Source organism: Salmo salar, chromosome ssa26, assembly GCF_905237065.1.
Source record: "Salmo salar chromosome ssa26, Ssal_v3.1, whole genome shotgun sequence".
Taxonomy (NCBI): domain Eukaryota; kingdom Metazoa; phylum Chordata; class Actinopteri; order Salmoniformes; family Salmonidae; genus Salmo; species Salmo salar.
In genome coordinates, this window is record NC_059467.1 from 45,964,373 (window position 1) to 45,989,217 (window position 24,845).

General features: G+C 45.4%; 1 protein-coding gene across 4 annotated transcripts in view; it reads right to left on the reverse strand.

Moving 5' to 3' along the window:
- Positions 1-8,678: 8,678 nt before the first annotated feature.
- The window catches only part of usp8 (ubiquitin specific peptidase 8), a 30,364-nt gene continuing 14,197 nt past the window's right edge, over positions 8,679-24,845 (reverse strand). Inside the window, exons 12-21 of one of the 4 annotated variants that reach the window (XM_045708006.1) lie at positions 19,229-19,324; positions 18,766-18,840; positions 17,090-17,388; positions 16,317-16,494; positions 16,157-16,200; positions 15,721-15,931; positions 14,268-14,504; positions 11,817-11,959; positions 11,565-11,697; positions 8,679-9,407 (exon numbers count right to left, since the gene is read on the reverse strand). In XM_045708006.1, the coding sequence (XP_045563962.1) occupies positions 9,249-9,407; positions 11,565-11,697; positions 11,817-11,959; positions 14,268-14,504; positions 15,721-15,931; positions 16,157-16,200; positions 16,317-16,494; positions 17,090-17,388; positions 18,766-18,840; positions 19,229-19,324 (1,575 nt within the window). In that variant the 3' untranslated portion in view covers positions 8,679-9,248. Of the gene's footprint in view, positions 9,408-11,564; positions 11,698-11,816; positions 11,960-11,988; positions 13,036-14,267; positions 14,505-15,720; positions 15,932-16,156; positions 16,201-16,272; positions 16,495-17,089; positions 17,389-18,765; positions 18,841-19,228; positions 19,325-24,845 lie in introns of those variants that run through there. The other 3 variants (XM_045708005.1, XM_045708007.1, XM_045708008.1) reach the window with 3 other exon arrangements.

Below are 24,845 nucleotides of genomic sequence, written 5' to 3' on the forward strand. Positions count from 1 at the left end.
CATATCCTCTAACTGGGACCGACCACAGGCCCAATTTACCACGGCTCTAGGCCTAGCATATCCTCTAACTGGGACCGACCACAGGCCCAATTTACCACGGCTCTAGGCCTAGCATATCCTCTAACTGGGACCGACCACAGGCCCAACTTACCACGGCTCTAGGCCTAGCATATCCTCTAACTGGGACACACCACAGGCCCAACTTACCCATCATGCCCTATATCTGACACACCACAGGCCAAAACCATACCGTGGCTCTGATCAAGACCCAGACTGGTAGAGCCCAGGGCTAGCCCACAAAGTGCCAAACCAGCCCCTAGTCTAGCCCATACCCTGTTCATGTTTGCAGATCTGAGGGAATTGGATAGGTGATGGCTCCATTTTGCTGTCCAACGGCTTAGTGAAGCTTCCTCCCACCCAATTAGGTGGGATTGGGGTGAAGGGCTTGGGGCTGGGTCCAGAACTTGACTACAGACCAACCTACAGAAGGAGCTGGGTGAACTATTAGAAACCCTCTGGAGTGTGCGGGCCATAGAGAGAAAATGGGTTCTGGGTGTTTTTTGTAATTCTTCAATAAAACATGAATGAACGCAAGGCAACATGAATGAAATGTGAATGAAAGCAGGTTCCCATGGATACCCAGACACAAAATGGAACTGTTCAGACCATGTAACGTTACGGAACATCCTGATAGAAAATGTATCAAGTAGAACAGAAGTGATTGTCTTTCAGACAGGATAGGGAATCGTGCCAGATCTATTCATTCTATTTCTACATGCAACAGTCAAAGAGAGTTTCCCGTCCCTGAATACACCCCAGGTAAACTACTACTAGGAAGATAGTACTGTGATCCACTGTAGCTCAGTTGATAAGAGCATGATGCTTGCAACAGCCAGGACAGTTGGTTCAAATCCCGGGATGACCCATACTTAAAAATGTGTATGCACGCGTGACTGTTAGTCACTTAGGATAAAAGTGTCTGCTTAATGGCAAACGTATATTACTGGGACCCAGACGGCACCAATTTAATAGATATAGTGCCATCTAGTGGCAGAGAGGTATAATGACATGCAACAACAGGTTGTCTGCTTTATTTGGAACATTTTAATAAATAGCTACATTTTTATGATTGAGGTTAATACAAGTGTTATTAGAAACTTCATAGCAATGAAGGAAAATGAGAAAATCAATCAACATACAACACAAGAAAATAAGAAATACATTAGAATGATTTCATGGCAGGAAATGCTTTTCAGAGAGACATTTTAAGTGATCTCTATTTTTGTCACTTTTAAGACGTCTATTAATTTCCCCCTAGAGGGCTACTGGGCCAGTACTCATTAAGCATCTCAGAGTGCTGATCAGTTTTGCCTTTTGGATAATAATACATAAGATTATATGCAGAGGGGTGACCTGATCCAGGATCAGCACTCCTACTACAATACATGCCCTGAAGTGTGATTTGTGCTTCCTCCAGACAATCTGTGAGGACGTTGATGTTGCTGCTAACCGCTGCCCTAGGTTCAGATCTATCTACGTTTCCTTTATGGTAACAGTTAGGATTTGGGATAAAGTTGCCTGATCCTAGATCTGTGGTAAGAAGAAACTTCTACCTACCTTGAGTGATCTATCTTTAGAATACATCCCAAATGGCACCCTAGGGTTCCAATAGACAACCAAAGGGCTCCGTTCAAAAGTAGTGCACTATGTAGGGAATAGGGTGCCAAGGTCCTGGTCAAAAGTTGTGCACTACATAGGGAATAGGGTGCCATTTGGGATTCAGCGTTAGAAATCATTTGGCTCAAATTTTCACGGTGATGTTGTAACAATCTTGGGACTGTTATGTAACCCCTTCCCTTCTCTACCTCCCCCAGCCAGCCCCCCAACTACATATTGATTGTTGTGCTTAAAACTAGACCCCCAGACAGCCCAAGAGACAGACAACCCAATACAGAGAGAACAGTCTCTAACCCCCCAGACAACCCAACACAGAAAGAACAGTCTCTAACCCCCAGACAGCCCAGCAGAGAGAGAACAGTCTCTAACCCCCAGACAACCCAACACAGAGAGAACAGTCTCTAACCCCCAGACAACCCAACACAGAGAGAACAGTCTCTAAACCCCAGACAGCCCAATAGAGAGAACAGTCTCCAACCCCCAGACAGCCCAACAGAGAGAACAGTCTCTAACCCCCAGACAGCCCAACACAGAGAGAACAGGCTCTCATCCCCCAGACAGCCCAATACAGAGAGAACAGTCTCTAACCCCCCAGACAGCCCAACACAGAGAGAACAGTCTCTAACCCCCAGACAGCCCAACACAGAGAGAACAGTCTCTAACCCCAGATAGCCTAACACAGAGAACAGTCTCTAACCCCCAGACAGCCCAACAGAGAGAACAGTCTCTAACCCCCAGACAGCCCAACACAGAGAGAACAGTCTCTAACCCTCCAGACAGCCCAATACAGAGAGAACAGTCTCTAACCCCCAGACAGCCCAGCACAGAGAGAACAGTCTCTAACCCCCAGACAGCCCAACACAGAGAGAACAGTCTCTAACCCCCAGACGGCCCAACACAGAGAGAACAGTCTCTAACCCCCAGACGGCCCAACACAGAGAGAACAGTCTCTAACCCCCAGACAGCCCAACAGAGAGAACAGTCTCTAACCCCCAGACAGCCCAAAACAAAGAGAACAGTCTCTAACCCCCAGACAGCCCAATAGAGAGAACAGTCTCTAACCCCCAGACAGCCCAATAGAGAGAACAGTCTCTAACACCCAGACAGCCCAACAGAGAGAACAGTCTCTAACCCCCAGACAGCCCAGCACAGAGAGAACAGTCTCTAACCCCCAGACAGCCCAATAGAGAGAACAGTCTCTAACCCCCCAGACAGCCCAACACAGAGAGAACAGTCTAACCCCCAGACAGCCCAACACAGAGAGAACAGTCTAACCCCCAGACAGCCCAATAGAGAGAACAGTCTCTAACCCCCCAGACAGCCCAACACAGAGAGAACAGTCTCTAACCCCCAGCCAGCCCAATAGAGAGAACAGTCTCTAACCCCTCAGACAGCCCAACACAGAGAGAACAGTCTCTAACCCCCAGCCAGCCCAATACAGAGAACAGTCTCTAACCCCCCAGACAGCCCAACACAGAGAGAACAGTCTCTAACCCCCAGACAGCCCAATAGAGAGAACAGTCTCTAACCCCCAGACAGCCTAATAGAGAGAACAGTCTCTAACCCCCCAGACAGCCCAATAGAGAGAACAGTCTCTAACCCCCCAGACAGCCCAACACAGAGAGAACAGTCTCTAACCCCCAGACAGCCCAACACAGAGAGAACAGTCTCTAACCCCACAGACAGCCCAACACAGAGAGAACAGTCTCTAACCCCCAGACAGGCCAACACAGAGAACAGTCTCTAACCCCCAGACAGCCCAACACAGTGAGAAAAACAGTAACTCAGCTCGAGACATGTTTTAAAAATGTCAAAATCATAGGCGTACATAAACTCAGCAAAAAAAGAAACGGCACTTTTTCAGGACCCTGTCTTTTAAAGTAATTCGTAAAAAATCCAAATAACTTCACAGATCTTCATTGTAAAGGGTTTAAACACTGTTTCCCATGCTTGTTCAATGAACCATAAACAATTAATGAACATGCACCTGTGGAACGGTCGTTAAGACACTAACAGCTAAAAGACGGTAGGCAATTAAGGTCATAGTTATGAAAACTTAGGACACTAAAGAGGCCTTTCTACTGACTCTGAAAAACATCAAAAGAAAGATGCCCAGGGTCCCTGCTCATCTGCGTGAATGTGCCTTAGGCATGCTGCAAGGAGGCATGAGGACTGCAGATGTGGCCAGGGCAATAAATTGCAATGTCTGTACTGTGACATGCCTAAGACAGCGCAACAGGGAGACAGGACGGACAGCTGATCCTCCTCGCAGTGGCAGACCACGTGTAACAACACCTGCACAAGATCGGTACATCCGAACATCACACCTGCGGGACAGGTACAGGATGGCAACAACAACTGCCCGAGTTACACCAGGAACGCACAATACCCCCATCAGTGCTCAGACTGTCCGCAATAGGCTGAGAGAGGCTGGACTGAGGGATTGTAGGCCTGTTGTATGGCAGGTCCTCACCAGACATCACCGGCAACAACGTCGCCTATGGGCACAAACCCACCGTCGCTGGACCAGACAAGACAGGCAAAAAGTGCTCTTCACACGACGAGTAGCGGTTTTGTCTCACCAGGGGTGATCGTCGGATTCGCGTTTATCATCGAAGGAATGAGCGTTACACCGAGGCCTGTACTCTGGAGCGGGATCGATTTGGAGGTGGAGGGTCCGTCATGGTCTGGGGCGGTGTGTCACAGCATCATCGGACTGAACTTGCTGTCATCGCAGGCAATCCCAACACTGTGCGTTACAGGGAAGATATCCTCCTCCCTCATGTGGTACCCTTCCTGCAGGCTCATCCTGACATGACCCTCCGGCATGACAATGCCACCAGCCATACTGCTCGTTCTGTGTGTGATTTCGTGCAAGACAGGAATGTCAGTGTTCTGCCATGGCCAGCGAAGAGCCCGGATCTCAATCCCATTGAGCACGTCTGGGACCTGTTGGATCGGAGGATGAGGGCTAGGGCCATTCCCCCCAGAAATGTCCGGGAACTTGCAGGTGCCTTGGTGGAAGAGTGGGGTAACATCTCACAGCAAGAACTGGCAAATCTGGTGCAGTCCATGATGAGATGCACTGCAGTGCTTAATGCAGCTGGTGGCCATACCAGATACTGACTGTTACTTTTGATTTTGACCCCCCACTTTGTTCATGGACAAATTATTCCATTTCTGTTAGTCACATGTCTGTGGAACTTGTTCAGTTTATGCCTCAGTTGTTGAATCTTATGTTCATACAAATATTTACACATGTTAAGTTTGCTGAAAATAAACACAGTTGACAGTGAGAGGACGTTTCTTTTTTTTGCTGAGTTTACATCCCCACTTGAAAATTAGTGCTTATTCCAGGACAAAGTTGAAAAAAAGACAACAGAAGATCAACATATCACAAATAATCAGCTACCGTTGTCAAAACAACCAGATTGTATTTTTTTCATTTTTACCTTTATTTAACTGATACGGCTTAACCTATACATGTATAGATTATAGATCTCCTTAACATTGGTATTGAAGGTAAAGTCATGTATAGATTATAGATCTCCTTAACATTGGTATTGAAGGTAAAGTCATGTATAGATTATAGATCTCCTTAACATTGGTATTGAAGGTAAAGTCATGTATTGATTATAGATCTCCTTAACATTGGTATTGAAGGTAAAGTCCTGTATTTTAGATGAAAACACATTTTTTAATAGCAAGAGAGTACAGTAGACTAGTGTACACTGAAGAGGTTATTTTCCAGGGTAGTAAAATTACACTGATAGATTACATTATTGATTAGGCCTAATGACTTATGTCTCAGTATCAGGCTCAACCATTTTCAATCGGTCACAAAAGGCTACGTGTGCACCCCATTCCCTTAATAGTGCACTACCCTATGGGCCCTGGTCAAAAGTAGTGCACTATTTAGGGAATAGGGTCCTGGTCAAAAGTAGTGCACTATTTAGGGAATAGGGTCCTGGTCAAAAGTAGTGCACTATTTAGGTAATAGGGTGCCATTTGCTACAAATCAAAAGTCAGTTGGTAGATTTGAATGAATGTATGTGTTTTATACAAACACCACAAGTGCATTGTGCTGTTGGTTTTCATAGAATGTGGCCAGCATAAAACCAGCAAGAACTCCCTAAACAATGAGTTCATCTGAAGACCGGTGCCAAAAAGCAGTGCGCTGTGAAGGGAACTGTTTTTAAACCTCTACTCTTAGGGCACACCAAAAACATCTCAACACCTCACCAGGAGAAGGCCGAGTCTCAAATGATTCCCTATTCCCTATAAAAGTGCACTTCTTTTAACCCAGGGCCCTGTCAAAAGGTGTGCTCTTTATAGGGGATAAGGTGCTATTTGGGATACACCCTAAGTATGTAGTTTAGACTACTCCTTTATCAAATAGTTAGTCATCAATCATGCCAGCTGATTCTCTCTAAAGGAGAAAATTAAAGGATCATTTGTGAGTTTAAATAGAAGAGGAGAATCCCCCTCGGCACCATGTGTTTAGTGTTGCATGTGCAACATCAGCAGAAAGCTGTTAATGTTACTGTATGTACAGATAAGTCACTCTACCTAAGGAAACGTCCAAATACAGTGCATTGGGAAAGTACTCAGACCCCTTTCCTTTTTCCACATTGTCACAGTACAGCCATATTCTAAAATGTATTAAATTAAAACAGCAATCTACACACCATACACCATTAGAACAAAGCAAAAACAGGTTTTTAGAATTTTTGGCAAATTTATTACAAATAAAAAACAGAAATACTTTATTTAGGTGACCAAGAACCCGATAGTCACTCTGACAGAGCTCTAGAGTTCCTCTGTGGAGATGGGAGAACCATCCGGAAGGACAACCATCTCTGTAGCATACCACCAATCAGGCGTTTATGGTAGGGTGGCCAGACGGAAGCCACTCCTTAGTAAAAGACAACATGACAGCCCGCTTGTTTCTCATCAGACCATGAGAAACAAGATTCTCTGGCCTGAATGCCAAGCGTCACGTCTGGAGGAAACCTGGCACAATCTCTATGGTGAAGCATGGTGGTGGCAGCATCATGCTGTGGGGATGTTTTTCAGCGGCAGGGACTGGGAGACTAGTCAGGATCAATGCAAACATGAACGGAGCAAAGTACAGAGAGATCCTTAATGAAAACCTGTTCCAGAGCATTCAGGACCTCAGACTGGGGCAAAGGTTCACCTTCCAATAGGACAACGACCCTAAGTACACAGCGAAGACAACGCAGTAGTGGCTTCTGGACAAGTCTCTAAATGTCCGTGAGTGGCACAGCCAGAGCCTTGAATCTGATTGAACATATCTGGAGAGACCTGAAAATAGCTGTGCAGCAACGCTCCCCACCCAACCTGACAGAGCTTGAGAGGTTCTGCAGAGAAGAATGGGAGAAACTCCCCAAATACAGGTGTGCCAAGCTTGTAGCTTTATACCCAAGAAGACTTGATGCTGTAATCGCTGCCAAAGGTGCTTCAACAAAGCACTGAGTAAAGGGTCTGAATACTTATGTAAATGTGATATCAGTTTTTTTATTTAGAATAAATTAGCAAACATTTATAAAAACCTGTTTTTGCTTTGTCATTATGGGGTATTGTGTGTAGATTAATGAGAAAAAAACTATTGAACACATTTGCTGTAACATAATAAAATGTGGAAAAAAGTCAAGGGGTCTGAAAACTTTCCGAAGGCACTGTACGTCACACTAAACGTCCCTCTCCCTAACTAAACGTCCCTATACGTCCCTCTCCCTAACTAAACGTCCCTATACGTCCCTCTCCCTAACTAAACGTCCCTATACGTCCCTCTCCCTAACTAAACGTCCCTATACGTCACTCTCCCTAACTAAACGTCCCTATACGTCCCTCTCCCTAACTAAACGTCCCTATACGTCACTCTCCCTAACTAAACGTCCCTATACGTCACTCTCCCTAACTAAACGTCCCTATACGTCCCTCTCCCTAACTAAACGTCCCTATACGTCACTCTCCCTAACTAAACGTCCCTATACGTCCCTCTCCCTAACTAAACGTCCCTATACGTCCCTCTCCCTAACTAAACGTCCCTATACGTCCCTCTCCCTAACTAAACGTCCCTATACGTCCCTCTCCCTAACTAAACGTCCCTATACGTCCCTCTCCCTAACTAAACGTCCCTATACGTCCCTCTCCCTAACTAAACGTCCCTATACGTCCCTCTCCTAACTAAACGTCCCTATACGTCCCTCTCCCTAACTAAACGTCCCTATACGTCCCTCTCCCTAACTAAACGTCCCTATACGTCACTCTCCCTAACTAAACATCCCTATACGTCCCTCTCCCTAACTAAACGTCCCTATACGTCCCTCTCCCTAACTAAACGTCACTCTCCCTAACTAAACGTCCCTATACTCTTCACTAGAAGATTCACAGTACATGGAAGCTTAAATAAGGTCTGTGTATACTAACAAAAGTCCGTCCACTCCACACAGACTCAACTGAAACCCAGAACTAGCAGAATTACAACGTTGCTGTGTTAAGAACAGGGTTTTAAGTTGCAGTGATTAGAACAGGGAACCCTCTCCCTACACTCTGGTTTAATATGAATAGACTGTGTTTTAACAGCTGTTGAGTCCTCTATGAGTTGAAGCATTGGAGTGCCTGCGTCTCTCCCTTTCCTGCACACACCCAGTCACTAACCCACCCTTCCACCACACACTACAGTATGTCCATCTCTTTCCACATATCCACATTTCAACCTGTCAGTTCAGTCTACCAAAACCACCAAACCTAGCCAGTTCAGTTATCCAAAACCACCAAACCTTGCACGGCCATACTAGTGAACTTTTGCTTAGATCATAATTTTCCTCCTTAAAAACAAATCTTGCTCCCAATGGTATTCAGAACAGCCGCCATGGAGTAGATCACGCCACCACCCCAGACAAGCAGTGGTAAATTACTGCTATTTGACAACACCACGAGAGTCAGCGCCTTTGACAATGTATGAAGAACAAAAGTTACAATATAATCCTACTTTTTTTAATTGAAAAGTACATGGATGTGTGTTGAATGGATAAGCAAAAACATGGAACTTCATCATATATGCGAAAACCGTCATTTTTGATGATGTCACTTGCCTAGTCAAGGAAGCATCATGCAAAAAATATATTGGGGAAACTCCACTTAGACCATGGGTAACAAATTAAACCAATCAGTTGGAAGCAAATTTACCTAATGAACAAATGTGATTGGATGGTGGCTCTAAGTTATCTGATAGGTTGATTTGTTATCGGATATAATCATCTGCTTAGCTGGCCTAAGCATCGTGGCTAATTAGCATCGGGGCTAATTTGGCCAGGTTGGCCTGAGAGAAAAAGCTAGCAGCTAGCCATTTTAGACTAATGGTTTAAACCATGGTCTAAGCAAAAGTTCACAAGTATGGCCCCTGGCAGTTCAGTTCAGTTAACAAAAACATCACCAGTTCAGTTCCTTTCTCCCACCAGCAGAGGAAGCTGAGTCAAAGCAGCCTGCATGTTAGCTAGCCTTTATGTAGCCTCATAGCTCCTAGCAGTGTTGCAGCTCTGCCCTCACAGGGAGGAGAAGAAGAAGATGTACGCTGCGGAGGACTTGACAGTGGAGGTGGAGATTTCAGAGACCTCGTGGTCGTCAAACTTGTACCAGCGCTGTTTCATGGCGTTCTTACAGTAGGCTGTGTAGTGACCCCCATCCAGACCGCCATAATGGTTCTGTTACAGAAGGGAAGGACACAGAGGGTTAACGGCCTGTTTGTTTGTTGGACACACCTCCTGAGTCAAGGGTTCTTCTTTATTTTTACTATTTTCTACATTGTATAATAATAGTGAAGACATCAAAACCATGAAATAGCACATATGGAATCATGTAGTAACCAAAAAAGTGCTAAACAAATCAAAATATATTTTCTATTTGATATTCTTCAAAGTATCCACCCTTGATAACAGATTTGCACACTCTTGGCATTCTCTCAATCAGCTTCATGAGGTAGTCACCTGGAATGCATTTCAATTAACAGGTGTGTCTTGTTATTAAAAGTTAATTTGTGGAATTTCTGTCCTTCTTAATGCGTTTGAGCCAATCAGTTGTGTTGTGACAAGGTAGGGGCGGTATACAGAAGGTAGCTCTAATTGGTAAAAGACCAAGTCCATATTATGGCAAGAACAGCTCAAATAAGCAAAGAGAAACGACAGTCCATCATTACTTTAAGACATGAAGGTCAGTCAATACAGAAAATTTCAAGAACTTTGACAGTTTCTTCAAGTGCAGTCGCAAAACCCTCAAGCGCTATGATGAAACTGGCTCTCATGAGGACCGCCACAGGAAAGGAAGACCCAGAGTTCATTAGAGTTACCAGCCTCAGATTGCAGCCCAAATAAATGCTTCACAGATTTCAAGTAACAGACATCTCAACATCAACTGTTCAGAGGAGACTGCGTGAATCAGGCCTTATTGGCTTTGCCGCAAAGAAACCACTACTGAAGGACACCAATAAGAAGAAAAGACTTGCTTGGGCCAAGAAACATGAGCAATGGACATTAGACCCGTGGATATCTGTCCTTTGGTCTGATGGGTAGAAATGTGAGATTTTTGGTTCCAACAGCCTAGTCTTTGTGAGACGCAGAATAGGTGAACGGATGATCTCCACCGTGAAGCATGGAGGAGGTGGTGTGGTGGTGCTTTGCTGGTGACATGTGAGTGATTTGAGGTTGAGGGTTGAGGTCAGGGCTCTGTGCAGGCCAGTCAAGTACTTCCACACAGATCTTGACAAACCATTTCTGTATGGACCTCGCTTTGTGCAAGGGGGCATTGTCATGCTGAAACAGGAAAGGGCCTTCCCCAAACTGTTGCCACAAAGTTGGAAGCACAGTCTCTAGTCTAGAAAGTCATTGTATGCTGTAGCGTTAAGATTTCCCTTCACTGGAACTAAGGGCCCCAACCATGAAAAACAGCCCCAGACCATTATTTCTCCTACACCAAACTTTACAGTTGGCACTGTGAATTTGGGCAGGTAGCGTTCTCCTGGCATACGCCAAACCCAGATTCATCCGTCAGACTGCCAGATGGTGAAGCGTGATTCCTCACTCCAGAGAACGCGTTTCCACTGCTCCAGAGTCCAATGGTGGTGAGCTTTACACCACTCCAGCCGACGCTTGGCATTGCCCGTGGTGATTTTAAGCTTATGTGCGGCTGCTCGGCCATGGAAACCCATTTCATGAAGATCCTGACAAACTTTTTAGTGTGCTGACGTTGCTTCCAGAGGCAGTTTGGAACTTGGTAGTGAGAGTTGCAATCCGAGGACAGACCATTTTTATGCGCTACGTGCTTCAGCACTCACCGGTCCCGTTCTGTGAGCTTGTGGCCTCCCACTTTGCGGTTGAGCCGTTGATGCTCCTAGACGTTTCCACTTCACAATAACAGAAATAACAGTTGACCGGGACAGTTCTATTAGGGCAGAAATTTGACGAACTGACTTGTTGGAAAGGTAGCATCCTATGACGGTGCCACGTTGAAAGTCACTGACCTCTTCAGTAAGGCCATTCTACTGCCAATGTTTGTCTATGGAGCTTGCGTGGCTGTGTACTCGATTTTATACACCTGTCAGCAACGGGTGCGGCTGAAATAGCAGAATCCACCAATTTGAAGGGGTGTCCACATACTTTAGTATATATAGCGCATGTAATTTACCAAAGGCTTTTATCCAAAGCGACAGTAGTTGATGGGGGCATACATTTTGGTATGAGTGGCCACTGGGAGAACCCACGACCCTGTCGTTACAAGACCCATGCTCTACCAACTGAGCCACACAGGACCAGAAGACGCACAGTATTTGACTGCAATGTTTCCAGGCTGGTGCTAATAGTACTTACAGACACTCCAAACAGGTTGTATCTCTTGAGGCTGGCTCTGGGTCCGATGACATACTGACTGAGGTCTAGATTCTCCAGAGGGAAGTCTACTGTCGTCTGCAGCTTCTGCTTCCAACGGCCCTCGTACGAGAACCTACAAGAGACGGCAGTACTGGGGTTAATACACATTGTTATCGGTGTGTGTGTGTGTGTGTGTGTGTGTGTCTTGGTCATCGTGTCATTTCAAATGCACACGGTGTTGTAAGTAGGTACCGTTTAAGGTGAACCAGTATGATGGGCGGGACCTTCCAGATCTCCAGTTTCTTGATGGAGTCTCTGAGAGCTTTACAGTGTCGACAGAACACCTTGTTCTGGTCGGTCAGCTTCTCCTCCTTAGAAAACAGCTTCAGACAGTCCTGGAACACAGTAAGACATGGTACGATTAGACAGCTTCAGACAGTCCTGGAACACAGTAAGACATGGTTAGATTAGACAGCTTCAGACAGTCCTGGAACACAGTAAGACATGGTTAGATTAGACAGCTTCAGACAGTCCTGGAACACAGTAAGACATGGTTAGATTAGACAGCTTCAGACAGTCCTGGAACACAGTAGGACATGGTTAGATTAGACAGCTTCAGACAGTCCTGGAACACACAGTAAGACATGGTACGATTAGACAGCTTCAGACAGTCCTGGAACACAGTAAGACATGGTACGATTAGACAGCTTCAGACAGTCCTGGAACACACAGTAAGACATGGTACGATTAGACAGCTTCAGACAGTCCTGGAACACAGTAAGACATGGTACGATTAGACAGCTTCAGACAGTCCTGGAACACACAGTAAGACATGGTACGATTAGACAGCTTCAGACAGTCCTGGAACACAGTAAGACATGGTACGATTAGACAGCTTCAGACAGTCCTGGAACACACAGTAAGACATGGTACGATTAGACAGCTTCAGACAGTCCTGGAACACAGTAAGACATGGTTAGATTAGACAGCTTCAGACAGTCCTGGAACACACAGTAAGACATGGTTAGATTAGACAGCTTCAGACAGTCCTGGAACACAGTAGGACATGGTTAGATTAGACAGCTTCAGACAGTCCTGGAACACAGTAAGACATGGTTAGATTAGACAGCTTCAGACAGTCCTGGAACACACAGTAAGACATGGTTAGATTAGACAGCTTCAGACAGTCCTGAAACACAGTAAGACATGGTTAGATTAGACAGCTTCAGACAGTCCTGGAACACAGTAAGACATGGTTAGATTAGACAGCTTCAGACAGTCCTGGAACACACAGTAAGACATGGTTAGATTAGACAGCTTCAGACAGTCCTGGAACACAGTAAGACATGGTTAGATTAGACAGCTTCAGACAGTCCTGGAACACACAGTAAGACATGGTTAGATTAGACAGCTTCAGACAGTCCTGGAACACACAGTAAGACATGGTTAGATTAGACAGCTTCAGACAGTCCTGGAACACAGTAGGACAGTAGACTTCAGACAGTCCTGGAACACAGTAGGACAGTAGGCTTCAGACAGTCCTGGAACACAGTAGGACAGTAGACTTCAGACAGTCCTGGAACACAGTAGGACAGTAGACTTCAGACAGTCCTGGAACACAGTAGGACAGTAGACTTCAGACAGTCCTGGAACATAGTAGGACAGTAGACTTCAGACAGTCCTGGAACACAGTAGGACAGTAGACTTCAGACAGTCCTGGAACATAGTAGGACAGTAGACTTCAGACAGTCCTGGAACACAGTAGGACAGTAGACAAGCCTAACAGAGGAGAGGGTTGGTTACACATTGTATTACGTTTCAAACATAACATTTTGGTCGTTGAGGCAGTGTTGGTTGCAAGTGTGTGAATGTGTGTATGTCTGTGTGTATACACGTGCATCTACACACACACGCGCGTGTGTCTCCTAACCTATGGGAATCCCTTATTGGTTGAAGCCAGCAGCAGAGAGGTACATGATGGTCTCAAAGGGGTGTGTGTGTGTGTGTGTGTGTGTACACCTCGTGTAGTGTGACTTCATTTTGTTTCTTATTTCACCTCATTTTAACATCGTCATAAAGAGCACATGTTCACCTTCCTAAAAAAACACAGTTTTCCATCTCAAGAGGTTCAATTAAAACTAATGACTACAGTAAAAGTGCCAGAAACACCCCCAGAAACATCTTGTTTCCAGCCTGGTTTCCTTTCCCCCTGAAAAGCAGGTGTGGGGACTCTGCTCAGGTGGCTCCGCCTGCTACATTAGGTTACAACTAAAACATAACAGGCTTGACAATTTCATCCTAAAATCAGACAGAAATGTTCAAATGAGGGACAGACATTTCATGGTATTAGATGAATCACATGAAATGAATAATGTTCAGAAATGACTGTCAAAGCAACAGAATAACCAGGGCTTTACAATGATGGTGAAATTAACTGGGTTAAAATCTTCCTGGCAGTCAGAAGGATGCACAGAGGGACATGTCAAAATGCTGAATTGTGGCACTTTAGCTAGCCTTTATTCATATAAAAAAATATACATTATATATTTATAGAATTTCCCATATGGGCACTTAATTTAATATAACAGGCTTTTAAAATGCTACATTTCCGACCAATTTCTACTTAAAATATTAAAAAGGGACAGAAAAAAGGTTTTCATTTGGAAGAACGAGCCGTATGTGTAAACAGGCGTGTTGTCTTACCTGCAGGGAACACTTGTTGGTGGAGGCCAGCGGCAGGGTCAGGTACATAAAGGTCTCGAAGGTGCGGGACTTCCTGTGGCAGGTGAGACACTGAACTGTGCTCTTAAACTGTCCCTGGAACAGCGCTACGATGATAGATTCGTTGAGCAGCTTGTGTTTGCTCCAGGCCTGGTCAGCAGCCCGCTGGTCGTCCAGATCGTCATTCTCCTCCTCCGTGTAGCACTTACGGTTAGCAACCTTCAGAAAGAGGACAGGTGGAGAAACACAACCAGCCTCAACACAATTCACATCAACACAACCAGCCTCAACACAACCAGACTCAACACAATTCACATCAATACAACCAGCCTCAACACAATTCACATCAACACAACCAGCCTCAACACAATTCACATCAATACAACTAGACTCAACACAATTCACATCAATACAACCAGACTCAACACAATTCACATCAATACAACTAGACTCAACACAATTCACATCAATACAACTAGACTCAACACAATTCACATCAATACAACCAGCCTCAACACAATTCACATCAATACAACCAGCCTCAACACAATTCACATCAATACAACTAGACTCAACACAATTCACATCAATACAACCAGACTCAACACAATTCACGTCAATACAACTCGCCTCAATACAACTCGCCGCAATACAACTCGCCGCAATACAACTCGCCGCAATACAACTAGCCGCAATACAACTAGCCGCAATACAACTCGCCGCAACACAACTCGCCGCAACACAACTCGCCTCAATACAACTCGCCTCAACACAACTCGCCTCAATACAACTCGCCTCAACACAACTCGCCTCAGTACAACTCGCCTCAATACAACTCGCCTCAATACAACTCGCCTCAATACAACTCGCCTCAACACAACTCGCCTCAACACAACTCGCCTCAATACAACTCGCCTCAATACAACTCGCCTCAACACAACTCCCTTCACCATTTTAAAGCTGAACGTGTGATGTACTCAAAAAGGCTTTTATATCCAAAAGATAGAATGTGCTTTTATATTTCCAACGGATCAGCAACGGCACTGACATCTCCAGAAATTACAAGTTAGCTTTAATAATATTATATATGCCATTTAACATAGGCTTTTATCCAAAGCAACTTACAGTCATCCAGCATTCATTTGACATATGGGTGGTACCGGGAATCGCACCCACGATCCTGGCATTGTAAGCGCCATGCTCTACCCCGCCGGGCCACAGAGGACCGCGGCACCGGGCCACAGAGGACCACTTTGCAATATAATTACTATTGTAGTCAACTCCAGCTCAGCTTTAACTAGGCCCATTTGACAGGAGTTGTCATTGTTCCATTCCGGAATTCTACCCTACTATGTAACTTTGGAGGCACTAGGTATTCTTCAAACTATTTTCCTTGTTAATCACGTTTCTCCTGCTCGCTCTCCAGTCTCCCTACCTTGTTGAGGTCCTCGTGGAGTCCGTCCATAAGGAAGAGCAGCAGCTCCTGGGAGTCCTGCTGTTCGTGGCCAGAGAAGGATTCATTGATCTTCCCTATTGTGAACTTAAAGTCGCGGGGGCTGATACACTTATACAGGCCTGACCACAGAGCCTTCATGATCACACCAAACTCCTCTGCTACCTCGCCTCGGTGACCCAGGACATTAGCCCTGTCGGGGGGGAGAGATAGAGAGAGAGAGCGCGAGAGACAGGCAGAGAGAGACATTATAAATCACTACATTATCATTACTACATTATCATTACCACTACATGACTGACCAGTTGATATCCTCCTGATAGAGGTTCTTGTTGAAGTAGTCAACCATGGCCGGTGTGTTGCATTATAAATCACTACATTATCATTACTACATTATCATTACCACTACATGACTGACCTGTTGATATCCTCCTGATAGAGGTTCTTGTTGAAGTAGTCAACCATGGCCGGTGTGTTGCATTATAAATCACTACATTATCATTACTACATTATCATTACCACTACATGACTGACCTGTTGATATCCTCCTGATAGAGGTTCTTGTTGAAGTAGTCAACCATGGCCGGTGTGTTGCAGAGACACTGCAGGATGGAGTTCATGTAGCAGGTGTTACCTAGGTTACGCAGACCGGTGAGCGAGGCGCCCAGACCGCCGAACACAGGGTTCAGGTTTCGGATCTTAGCCGCAGACGGACGGGCGATCTCCACCTTGGTGTAGACGGTAGCAGTGGATGGTCTGGGGGAGGGATGGCAGTGACAAGTTACAAACAGTACAGTCAAATAAACTGGATTATAAAACAGATAGCTACTGTGACGTCATCAACTTTCATCCAGAAATGTGGATTAAATACTTATGGAGACTCAAACCTTTTAAATCAAGTTTTGTCATAATCCAATAGTATTTTTCATCATATCCATGAATCCAAATGATCTAGAAACATTTAAATGCAATTTAGTCCAAGGGTTGATTTTAACCCCAGGGGTGTATTCATTAGTCAGATCCCATTGCAAAACGTTGTCTGTTGCAAAACATTTTGTGACGGAAACTGTTTCGATTGGACAAATTCAGCTAGGTCCCTCCCCATTTCGTTCGGTTCTCTCTGTTGGCTTCCGTTTGATTCCTAGAGTAAAACGGTAAACGGTTTCCGTTGCAAAACGTTTTGTAACAGACAAAATGCTTTGCAACGGAATCCAACTAATGAATACACCCCAGGACTTAAAAACATATTTGTCATTGAAAAACAGCTTTTTAGTCCAGTAGTAGGCTTAATCTGAGTGAGTGAAACCTATATATTGACCAGGCCCATCCATGTGACGATGATGTCACCTACTTGGTCTCCCTGTTAAAGGTTGGGCGCGTGGCTGCAGTTATAGGGGCGGTAACCTTCTTTAGCCCCTCCTCCCTCAGGTCCTGGCTGATGTCTGGAGAAGAGTAGGAACGTTTCAGTTTGGACTGCTCCTGGTCGCGGTCCATGGTCTGGTCTGGCTCAGCGGGGCGGGGCTGCTTCTGTTTGGCCGGAGGAGGGGTGGAGGGGGGCGTCTGGGGCACGCTGACCTCAGGGGGGTAGCGGTGCACCCGGTTGGTTGGGGAATGGTAGTAACGGTAGGTACCGGTTACCGTGTCCAAGAACTGGTGGAGAGAGGATAGAGAGGAGAGGGGAGAGAGGATAGAGAGGATAGAGAGGAGAGAGGATAGAGAGGAGAGAGAGGAGAGGGGAGAGAGGATAGAGAGGAGAGGGGAGAGAGGATAGAGAGGAGAGGGGAGAGAGGATAGAGAGGAGAGGATAGAGAGGAGAGGATAGAGAAGATAGAGAGGAGAGGGGAGAGAGGATAGAGAGGATAGAGAGGAGAGGGGAGAGAGGATAGAGAGGATAGAGAGGAGAGGGGAGAGAGGATAGAGAGGAGAGAGGATAGAGAGGAGAGGGGAGAGAGGAGAGGGGAGAGAGGAGAGGGGAGAGAGGAGAGGGGAGAGAGGATAGAGAGGAGAGGAGAGAGAGGATAGAGAGGAGAGGAGAGAGAGGATAGAGAGGAGAGGGGAGAGAGGAGAGGGGAGAGAGGAGAGGATAGAGTGGAGAGGGGAGAGAGGATAGAGTGGAGAGGGGAGAGAGGATAGGGGAGAGAGGGGAGAGAGGAGAGGGGAGAGGGGGAGAGAGGAGAGGGGAGAGAGGGGAGAGAGGAGAGGGGAGAGAGGGGACGGGAGAGAGGATAGAGTGGAGAGGATAGAGAGGAGAGGAGAGAGAGGAGAGGAGAGAGAGGATAGAGAGGAGAGAGAGGAGAGAGAGGATAGAGAGGAGAGGGGAGAGAGGATAGAGAGGAGAGGGGAGAGAGGAGAGGGGAGAGAGGAGAGGGGAGAGAGGAGAGAGGATAGAGAGGAGAGGGGAGAGAGGATAGAGAGGAGAGGGGAGAGAGGATAGAGGAGAGAGGATAGAGAGGAGAGGGGAGAGAGGGGAGAGAGGAGATGGGAGAGAGGGTAGAGTGGAGAGGGAGAGAGGATGGAGAGGAGAGAGAGGATAGAGAGGAGAGGAGAGAGAGGATAGAGAGGAGAGGGGAGAGAGGAGAGAGGAGAGGAGAGAGAGGATAGAGAGGAGAGAGAGGAGAGAGAGGATAGAGAGGATAGAGAGGAGAGAGAGGAGAGAGAGGAGAGAGAGGAGAGGGGAGAGAGGATAGAGAGGAGAGGGGAGAGAGGAGAGGGGAGAGAGGATAGAGTGGAGAGGGGAGAGAGGATAGAGAGGAGAGGGGAGAGAGGATAGAGGAGAGAGGATAGAGAGGAGAGGGGAGAGAGGAGAGGGGAGAGCGTCTTTCATTCTCCATTTTCTTTTTCTCACAACTGATGGTTGTGTGTGAAAACATTCTCCATGGTATTTGCATGCGATGTAGTTAACCATTACACTGATAGAATATGTACACTTCAATGCTTTCCCCTTGCTGGCTACTTAGCAATTCTCTTTAAACATCAAGAAACTAAAAGGTGAAATAGTTTGATATGTGAGTTTAGTGTTTGTTTTACCTTCATCCAGCCAACAGGCAGGCCTGGTACACTCCTCCCCATCTCCTCACTCCTGGCTCTGGTTAGTAGCTCCCGCTGTGGGACAACACACACATTACATACATTACACATGTTACACACACACAGTGTATAGAGTGCAGCCAATGTAAGGAGAATTCTGCCCAGACAAAGGGGGGTAGCTAGCGGTAGTATTTAAATGCAGGGTTCTCCTGTTGCTTCACTAGAATGTTCCCGGCAGGCGATGGTAGAACAAAACAATAAAGAAAAGAAAAAAAAAAAAATTCGCAAACTTGGGGATCAAATGTCCCAAGTGCCATTTGTGTCCCACCATTTCCAAGAGCGGTCGAGAACATGCACTCTGGATGCGGAAATAACTAATAAATAAATGTAAAAAATACTGAAGCTTTTTGCAAAACAACAACATGCCATAATGATGTGGTGGTTTAGAGTGTTGATTATATACCTTGGGTATGACATAGTCATCAACTGTTCTATGCTTTAACATCCCAGGCTGACGGCTCCTCTTTACATCACCACTAAGCTTCAGGGGGGAGGGAGCCTGGGGTTTGGGAGGGACACAACACAGTGCAGCTCACATCATTTGACTATGCAGATTAGCTTTATGGGTACCAGTGAGATTGATGGGCTGTATATTAGGACAGTGGTTCTCCAAATCTCTCCTCAGGAACTCCCCAGGTGTTTCACAAATGTGTTGTAACCCTGAACTATCTCACCTGATTCGCCAGGTCAAGGGCCTGATGATTGATTCGCCAGGTCAAGGGCCTGATGATTGATTCGCCAGGTCAAGGGCCTGATGATTGATTCGCCTAGTCAAGGGCCTGATGATTGATTCGCCTAGTCAAGGGCCTGATGACTGATTCGCCTAGTCAAGGGCCTGATGACTGATTCACCTAGTCAAGGGCCTGATGATTGATTCGCCTAGTCAAGGGCCTGATGACTGATTCGCCTAGTCAAGGGCCTGATGACTGATTCGCCTAGTCAAGGGCCTGATGACTGATTCGCCTAGTCAAGGGACTGATGACTGATTCCCCTAGTCAAGGGCCTGATGATTGATTCACCTAGTCAAGGGCCTGATGACTGATTCACCTAGGCGTCGGGCCTGATGATTGATTCGCCTAGTCAAGGGCTTGATGATTGGTTGACAAGTTGAATCATGTGTGCTAGTTCTGGAATAGATCAAATACATCAACCGGCTGGGGGTCCATGAGGAGAGGTTTGGACCGGCTGGGGGTCCCCGAGGAGAGGTTTGGACCGGCTGGGGGTCCCCGAGGAGAGGTTTGGACCGGCTGGGGGTCCATGAGGAGAGGTTTGGACCGGCTGGGGGTCCATGAGGAGAGGTTTGGACCGGCTGGGGGTCCATGAGGAGAGGTTTGGACCGGCTGGGGGTCCATGAGGAGAGGTTTGGACCAGCTGGGGGATTCGAGGAGAGTTTGAGAACCACTGTAGTAGGATATGGGTTACACATGGGATGGGCTTATCAGATTTCCGCTGGTCATTGGGGACAGTTTACTTACTAACTGGTGGCTAATGGATAGTATTAAATTGTGGATATTATCAGACGGGTGAGATGGATGGATGGGGTTTATATTAAGAGATGGGTTGGCTATGGGATGGGCTTACTGGTGTTGGGCTGGAAAGGTACAGTAGAGACTGGGAGAAATGGTTAGATGTTTAGTGTCTCTTTCAGCATCACAGAAACAGAGACTCACTGCCACAGACAGACGGAGAAAGTAGGCTGGCCCTCCAGGAAGTCTCGTAGTTTGATGTATTGTGCTCTTTTTGGCTATAACGCCCTCTTGCATAAACTCCCGCCATACCTTACCTCATTGGATACCTTCAGAACGTACAAGTTACCAGACCTGGACTCAGGGATGGCTAACCCTGGAGATCAATCTCCACCGAGTTACGCAAATCTGCTTTTAGTTTTTTGTCGCCTCTCATGTGGAATGATCTCCAAAAGTCGTTGAAGTTGGTGGAGTTGGTGCCTCCAGGGTGATTCAGGCGGATGTTAGAGGGCCTTCTACTGAACAATGTGGTGGTTTCATAGGATTGGGTTTTGCTTTTTGTGTTGAGTGTATATAGATGTGTATAGTGTAATTGATGTGTAAATAGATGTGTATATAGATGTGTCTAGTGTAATTGATGTGCATAGTGTAATTGATGTGCATAGAGATGTGTATAGTGTAATTGATGTGTATATAGATGTGTCTAGTGTAATTGATGTGTATAGTGTAAATGTTGTGTAGTGTAATTGACGTGTATATAAATGTGTATAGTGTAATTGATGTGTAAATAGATGTTTATAGTGTAATTGATGTGTACTTGATGTGTATATAGATGTGTATAGTGTAATTGATGTGTAAATAGATGTGTATAGTGTAATTGATGTGTATATAAATGTGTATAGTGTAATTGATGTGTAATTGATGTGTATAGTGTAATTGATGTGTAAATAGATGTTTATAGTGTAATTGATGTGTATATAAATGTTTATAGTGTAATTGATGTGTAATTGATGTGCATAGAGATGTGTATAGTGTAATTGATGTGCATAGAGATGTGTATAGTGTAATTGATGTGTATATAGATGTGTCTAGTGTAATTGACGTGTATAGTGTAAATGTTGTGTAGTGTAATTGACGTATATATAAATGTGTATAGTGTAATTGACGTGTATATAAATGTGTATAGTGTAATTGATGTGTATACATTTGAAATCGGAAGTTTACATACACTAAGGGTGGAGTCATTAAAACTCGTTTTTCAACCACTCCACAAATTTCTTGTTAACAAACTACAGTTTTGGCAAGTCGGTTAGGACATCGACTTTGTGCATGACACGTAATTTTTCCAACAATTGTTTACAGACAGATTTTCACTGTATCACAATTCCAGTGGGTCAGAAGTTTACATTCACTAAGTTGACTGTGCCTTTAAACAGCTTGGAAAATTCCAGAAAATGATGTCATGGCTTTAGAAGCTTCTGATAGACTAATTGACATAGTTTGAGTCAATTGGAGGTGTACCTGTGGATGTATTTCAAGGCCTACCTTCAAACTCAGTGCCTCTTTGCTTGACATCATGGGAAAATCAAAAAGAAATCAGCCAAGACCTCAGAAAAAAAATTGTAGACCTCCATAAGTCTGGTTCATCCTTGAGAAACACCATACCAACCGTGAAGCATGGGGGTGGCAGCATCATGTTGTGGGGGTGCTTTTCTGCAGGAGGGACTGGTGCACTTCACAAAATAGATGGCATCACGAGGCAGGAAAATTATGTGGATATATTGAACTAACATCTCAAGACATCAGTCAGGAAGTTAAAGCTTGGTCGCAAATGGGTCTTCCAAATGGACAATGACCCCAAGCATACTTCCAAAGTTGTGGCAAAATGGCTTAAAGACAACGAAGTCAAGGTATTGGAGTGGCCATCACAAAGCCCTGACCACAATCCTACAGAAAATTTGTGGGCAGAACTGAAAAAGCGTGTGCGAGCAAGGAGGCCTAGAAACCTGACTCAGTTACACCAGCTCTGTCAGGAGGAATGGGCCAAAATTCACCCAACTTATTGTGGGAAATTGTTGGAAAAATGACTTGTGTCATGCACAAAGTACATGTCCTAACCAAATTGCCAAAACTATAGTTTGTTAACAAGAAATTTGTGGAGTGGTTGAATGACTTCAACCTAAGTGTATGTAAACTTCCGATTTCAACTGTAGATAAACTACTGTTCAAAAGTTTGGGGTCACTTCGAAATGTCCTTTTTGAAAGAATAAAATAACATCAAATTGATCAGAAATACAGTGAAGACATTGTTAATGTTGTAAATGACTATTGTACCTGGAAATGGAATATCTACATAGGTGTACAGAGGCCCATTATCAGCAACCATCACTCCTATGTTCCAATGGCACGTTGTGTTTGCTAATCCAAGTTTATCATTTTAAAAGGCTAATTGATCATTAGAAAACCCTTTTGCAATTATGTTAGCACAGCTGAAAACTGTTGACCTGATTAAAGAAGCAATAAAACTGTCCTTCTTTAGAATAGCTGAGTATCTGGAGCATCAGCATTTGTGGGTTTGGATCAAAATGGCCAGAAACAAAGCACTTTCTTCTGAAACTCATCAGTCTATTCTTGTTCTGAGAAAAAAAGGCTATTCCATGCGAGAAATTGCCAAGAAACTGAAGATCTTGTACAACGCTGTGTACTACTCCCTTCACAGAACAGCGCAAACTGGCTCTAACCAGAATAGAAAGAGGAGTGGGAGGCCCCGTTGCAAATCAGAGCAAGAGAACAAGTGCATTAGAGTGTCTAGTTTGAGAAACAGATGCCTCACAAGTCCTCAACTGACAGCTTCATTAAACAGTACCCGCAAAACAACAGTCTCAATGTCAACAGTGACAAGGCGACTCTGGGATGTTGGCCAATGTCTACAATGTATTTCTTGTTCAATGAACCATAAACAATTAATGAACATGCACCTGTGGAATGGTTGTTAAGACACTAACAGCTTACAGACGGTAGGCAATTAAGGTCACAGTTATGAAAACGTAGGACACTAAAGAGGCCTTTCTACTGACTGAAAAACACCAAAAGAAAGATGCCCAGGGTCCCTGCTCATCTGCGTGAACGTGCCTTAGGCATGCTGCAAGGAGGCATGAGGACTGCAGATGTGGCCAGGGCAATAAATTGCAATGTCTGTACTGTGAGACGCCTAAGACAGCGCTACAGGGAGACAGGACGGACAGCTGACCGTCCTCGCAGTGGCAGACCACGTGTAACAACACCTGCACAGGATCAGTACATCCGAACATCACACCAGCGAGACAGGTACAGGATGGCAACAACAACTGCCCGAGTTACACCAGGAACGCACAATCCCTCCATCAGTGCTCAGACTGTCCGCAATAGGCTGAGAGAGGCTGGACTGAGGGCTTGTAGGCCTGTTGTAAGGCAGGTCCCCACCAGATATCACCGGCAACAACGTCGCCTATGGGCACAAACCCACCGTCGCTGGACCAGACAGGAAGGCAAAAAGTGCTCTTCACACGACGAGTCGCGGTTTTGTCTCAGAGGTGAGCGGATTCGCGTTTATCGTCGAAGGAATGAGCGTTACACCGAGGCCTGTACTCTGGAGCGGGATCGATGTACTCTGGAGCGGGATCGATTTGGAGGTGGAGGGTCCGTCATGGTCTGGGGTGGTGTGTCACAGCATCATCGAACTGAGCTTGTTGTCATCGCATGCAATCCTAAAGCTGTACTTTACAGGGAAGACATCCTCCTCCCTCATGTGGTACCCTTCCTGCAGGCTCATCCTGACATGACCCTCCAGCATGACAAATGCCACCAGACATACTGCTCGTTCTGTGCGTGATTTCCTGCAAGACAGGAATGTCAATGTTCTGCCATGGCCAGCGAAGAGCCCGGATCTCAATACCATTGAGCACGTCTGGGACCTGTTGGATCGGAGGGTGAGGGCATGGGCCATTAACCCCAGAAATGTCCGGGAACTTGCACGTGCCTTGGTGGAAGAGTGGGGAAACATCTCACAGCCAGAACGGGCAAATCTGGTGCAGTCCATGAGGAGGAGATGCACTGCAGTACTTAATGCAGCTGGTGGCCACACCAGATACTGACTGTTACTTTTGATTTTGAAAATAAAAAATAAAACACAGTTGACAGTGAGAGGAAGTTTCTTTTTTTGCTGAGTTTAGATGTGTATAGTGTAATTGATGTGTATAGAGTAATTGTTGTGTATTGATGTGTTTGACAGGTCATTGTAAATAAGAATCTGTTCTTAATTGACGTACCTGTATAAATAAAGGTGACACACTAACACGAAACCCAATTTAGCTACGCGTGCGCGCCATCGTGCATAAATGTATTTTGTCCCCCTACACCAAACGCGACCACGACACTCAGGTTAAAATATCAAAACAAACTCTGAACCAATTACATTAATTTGGGGACAGATCGAAAAGCATTAAACATTTATGGCAATTTAGCTAGTTAGCTTGCACTTGCTAGCTGTTTGTCCTATTTAGCTAGCTTGATGTT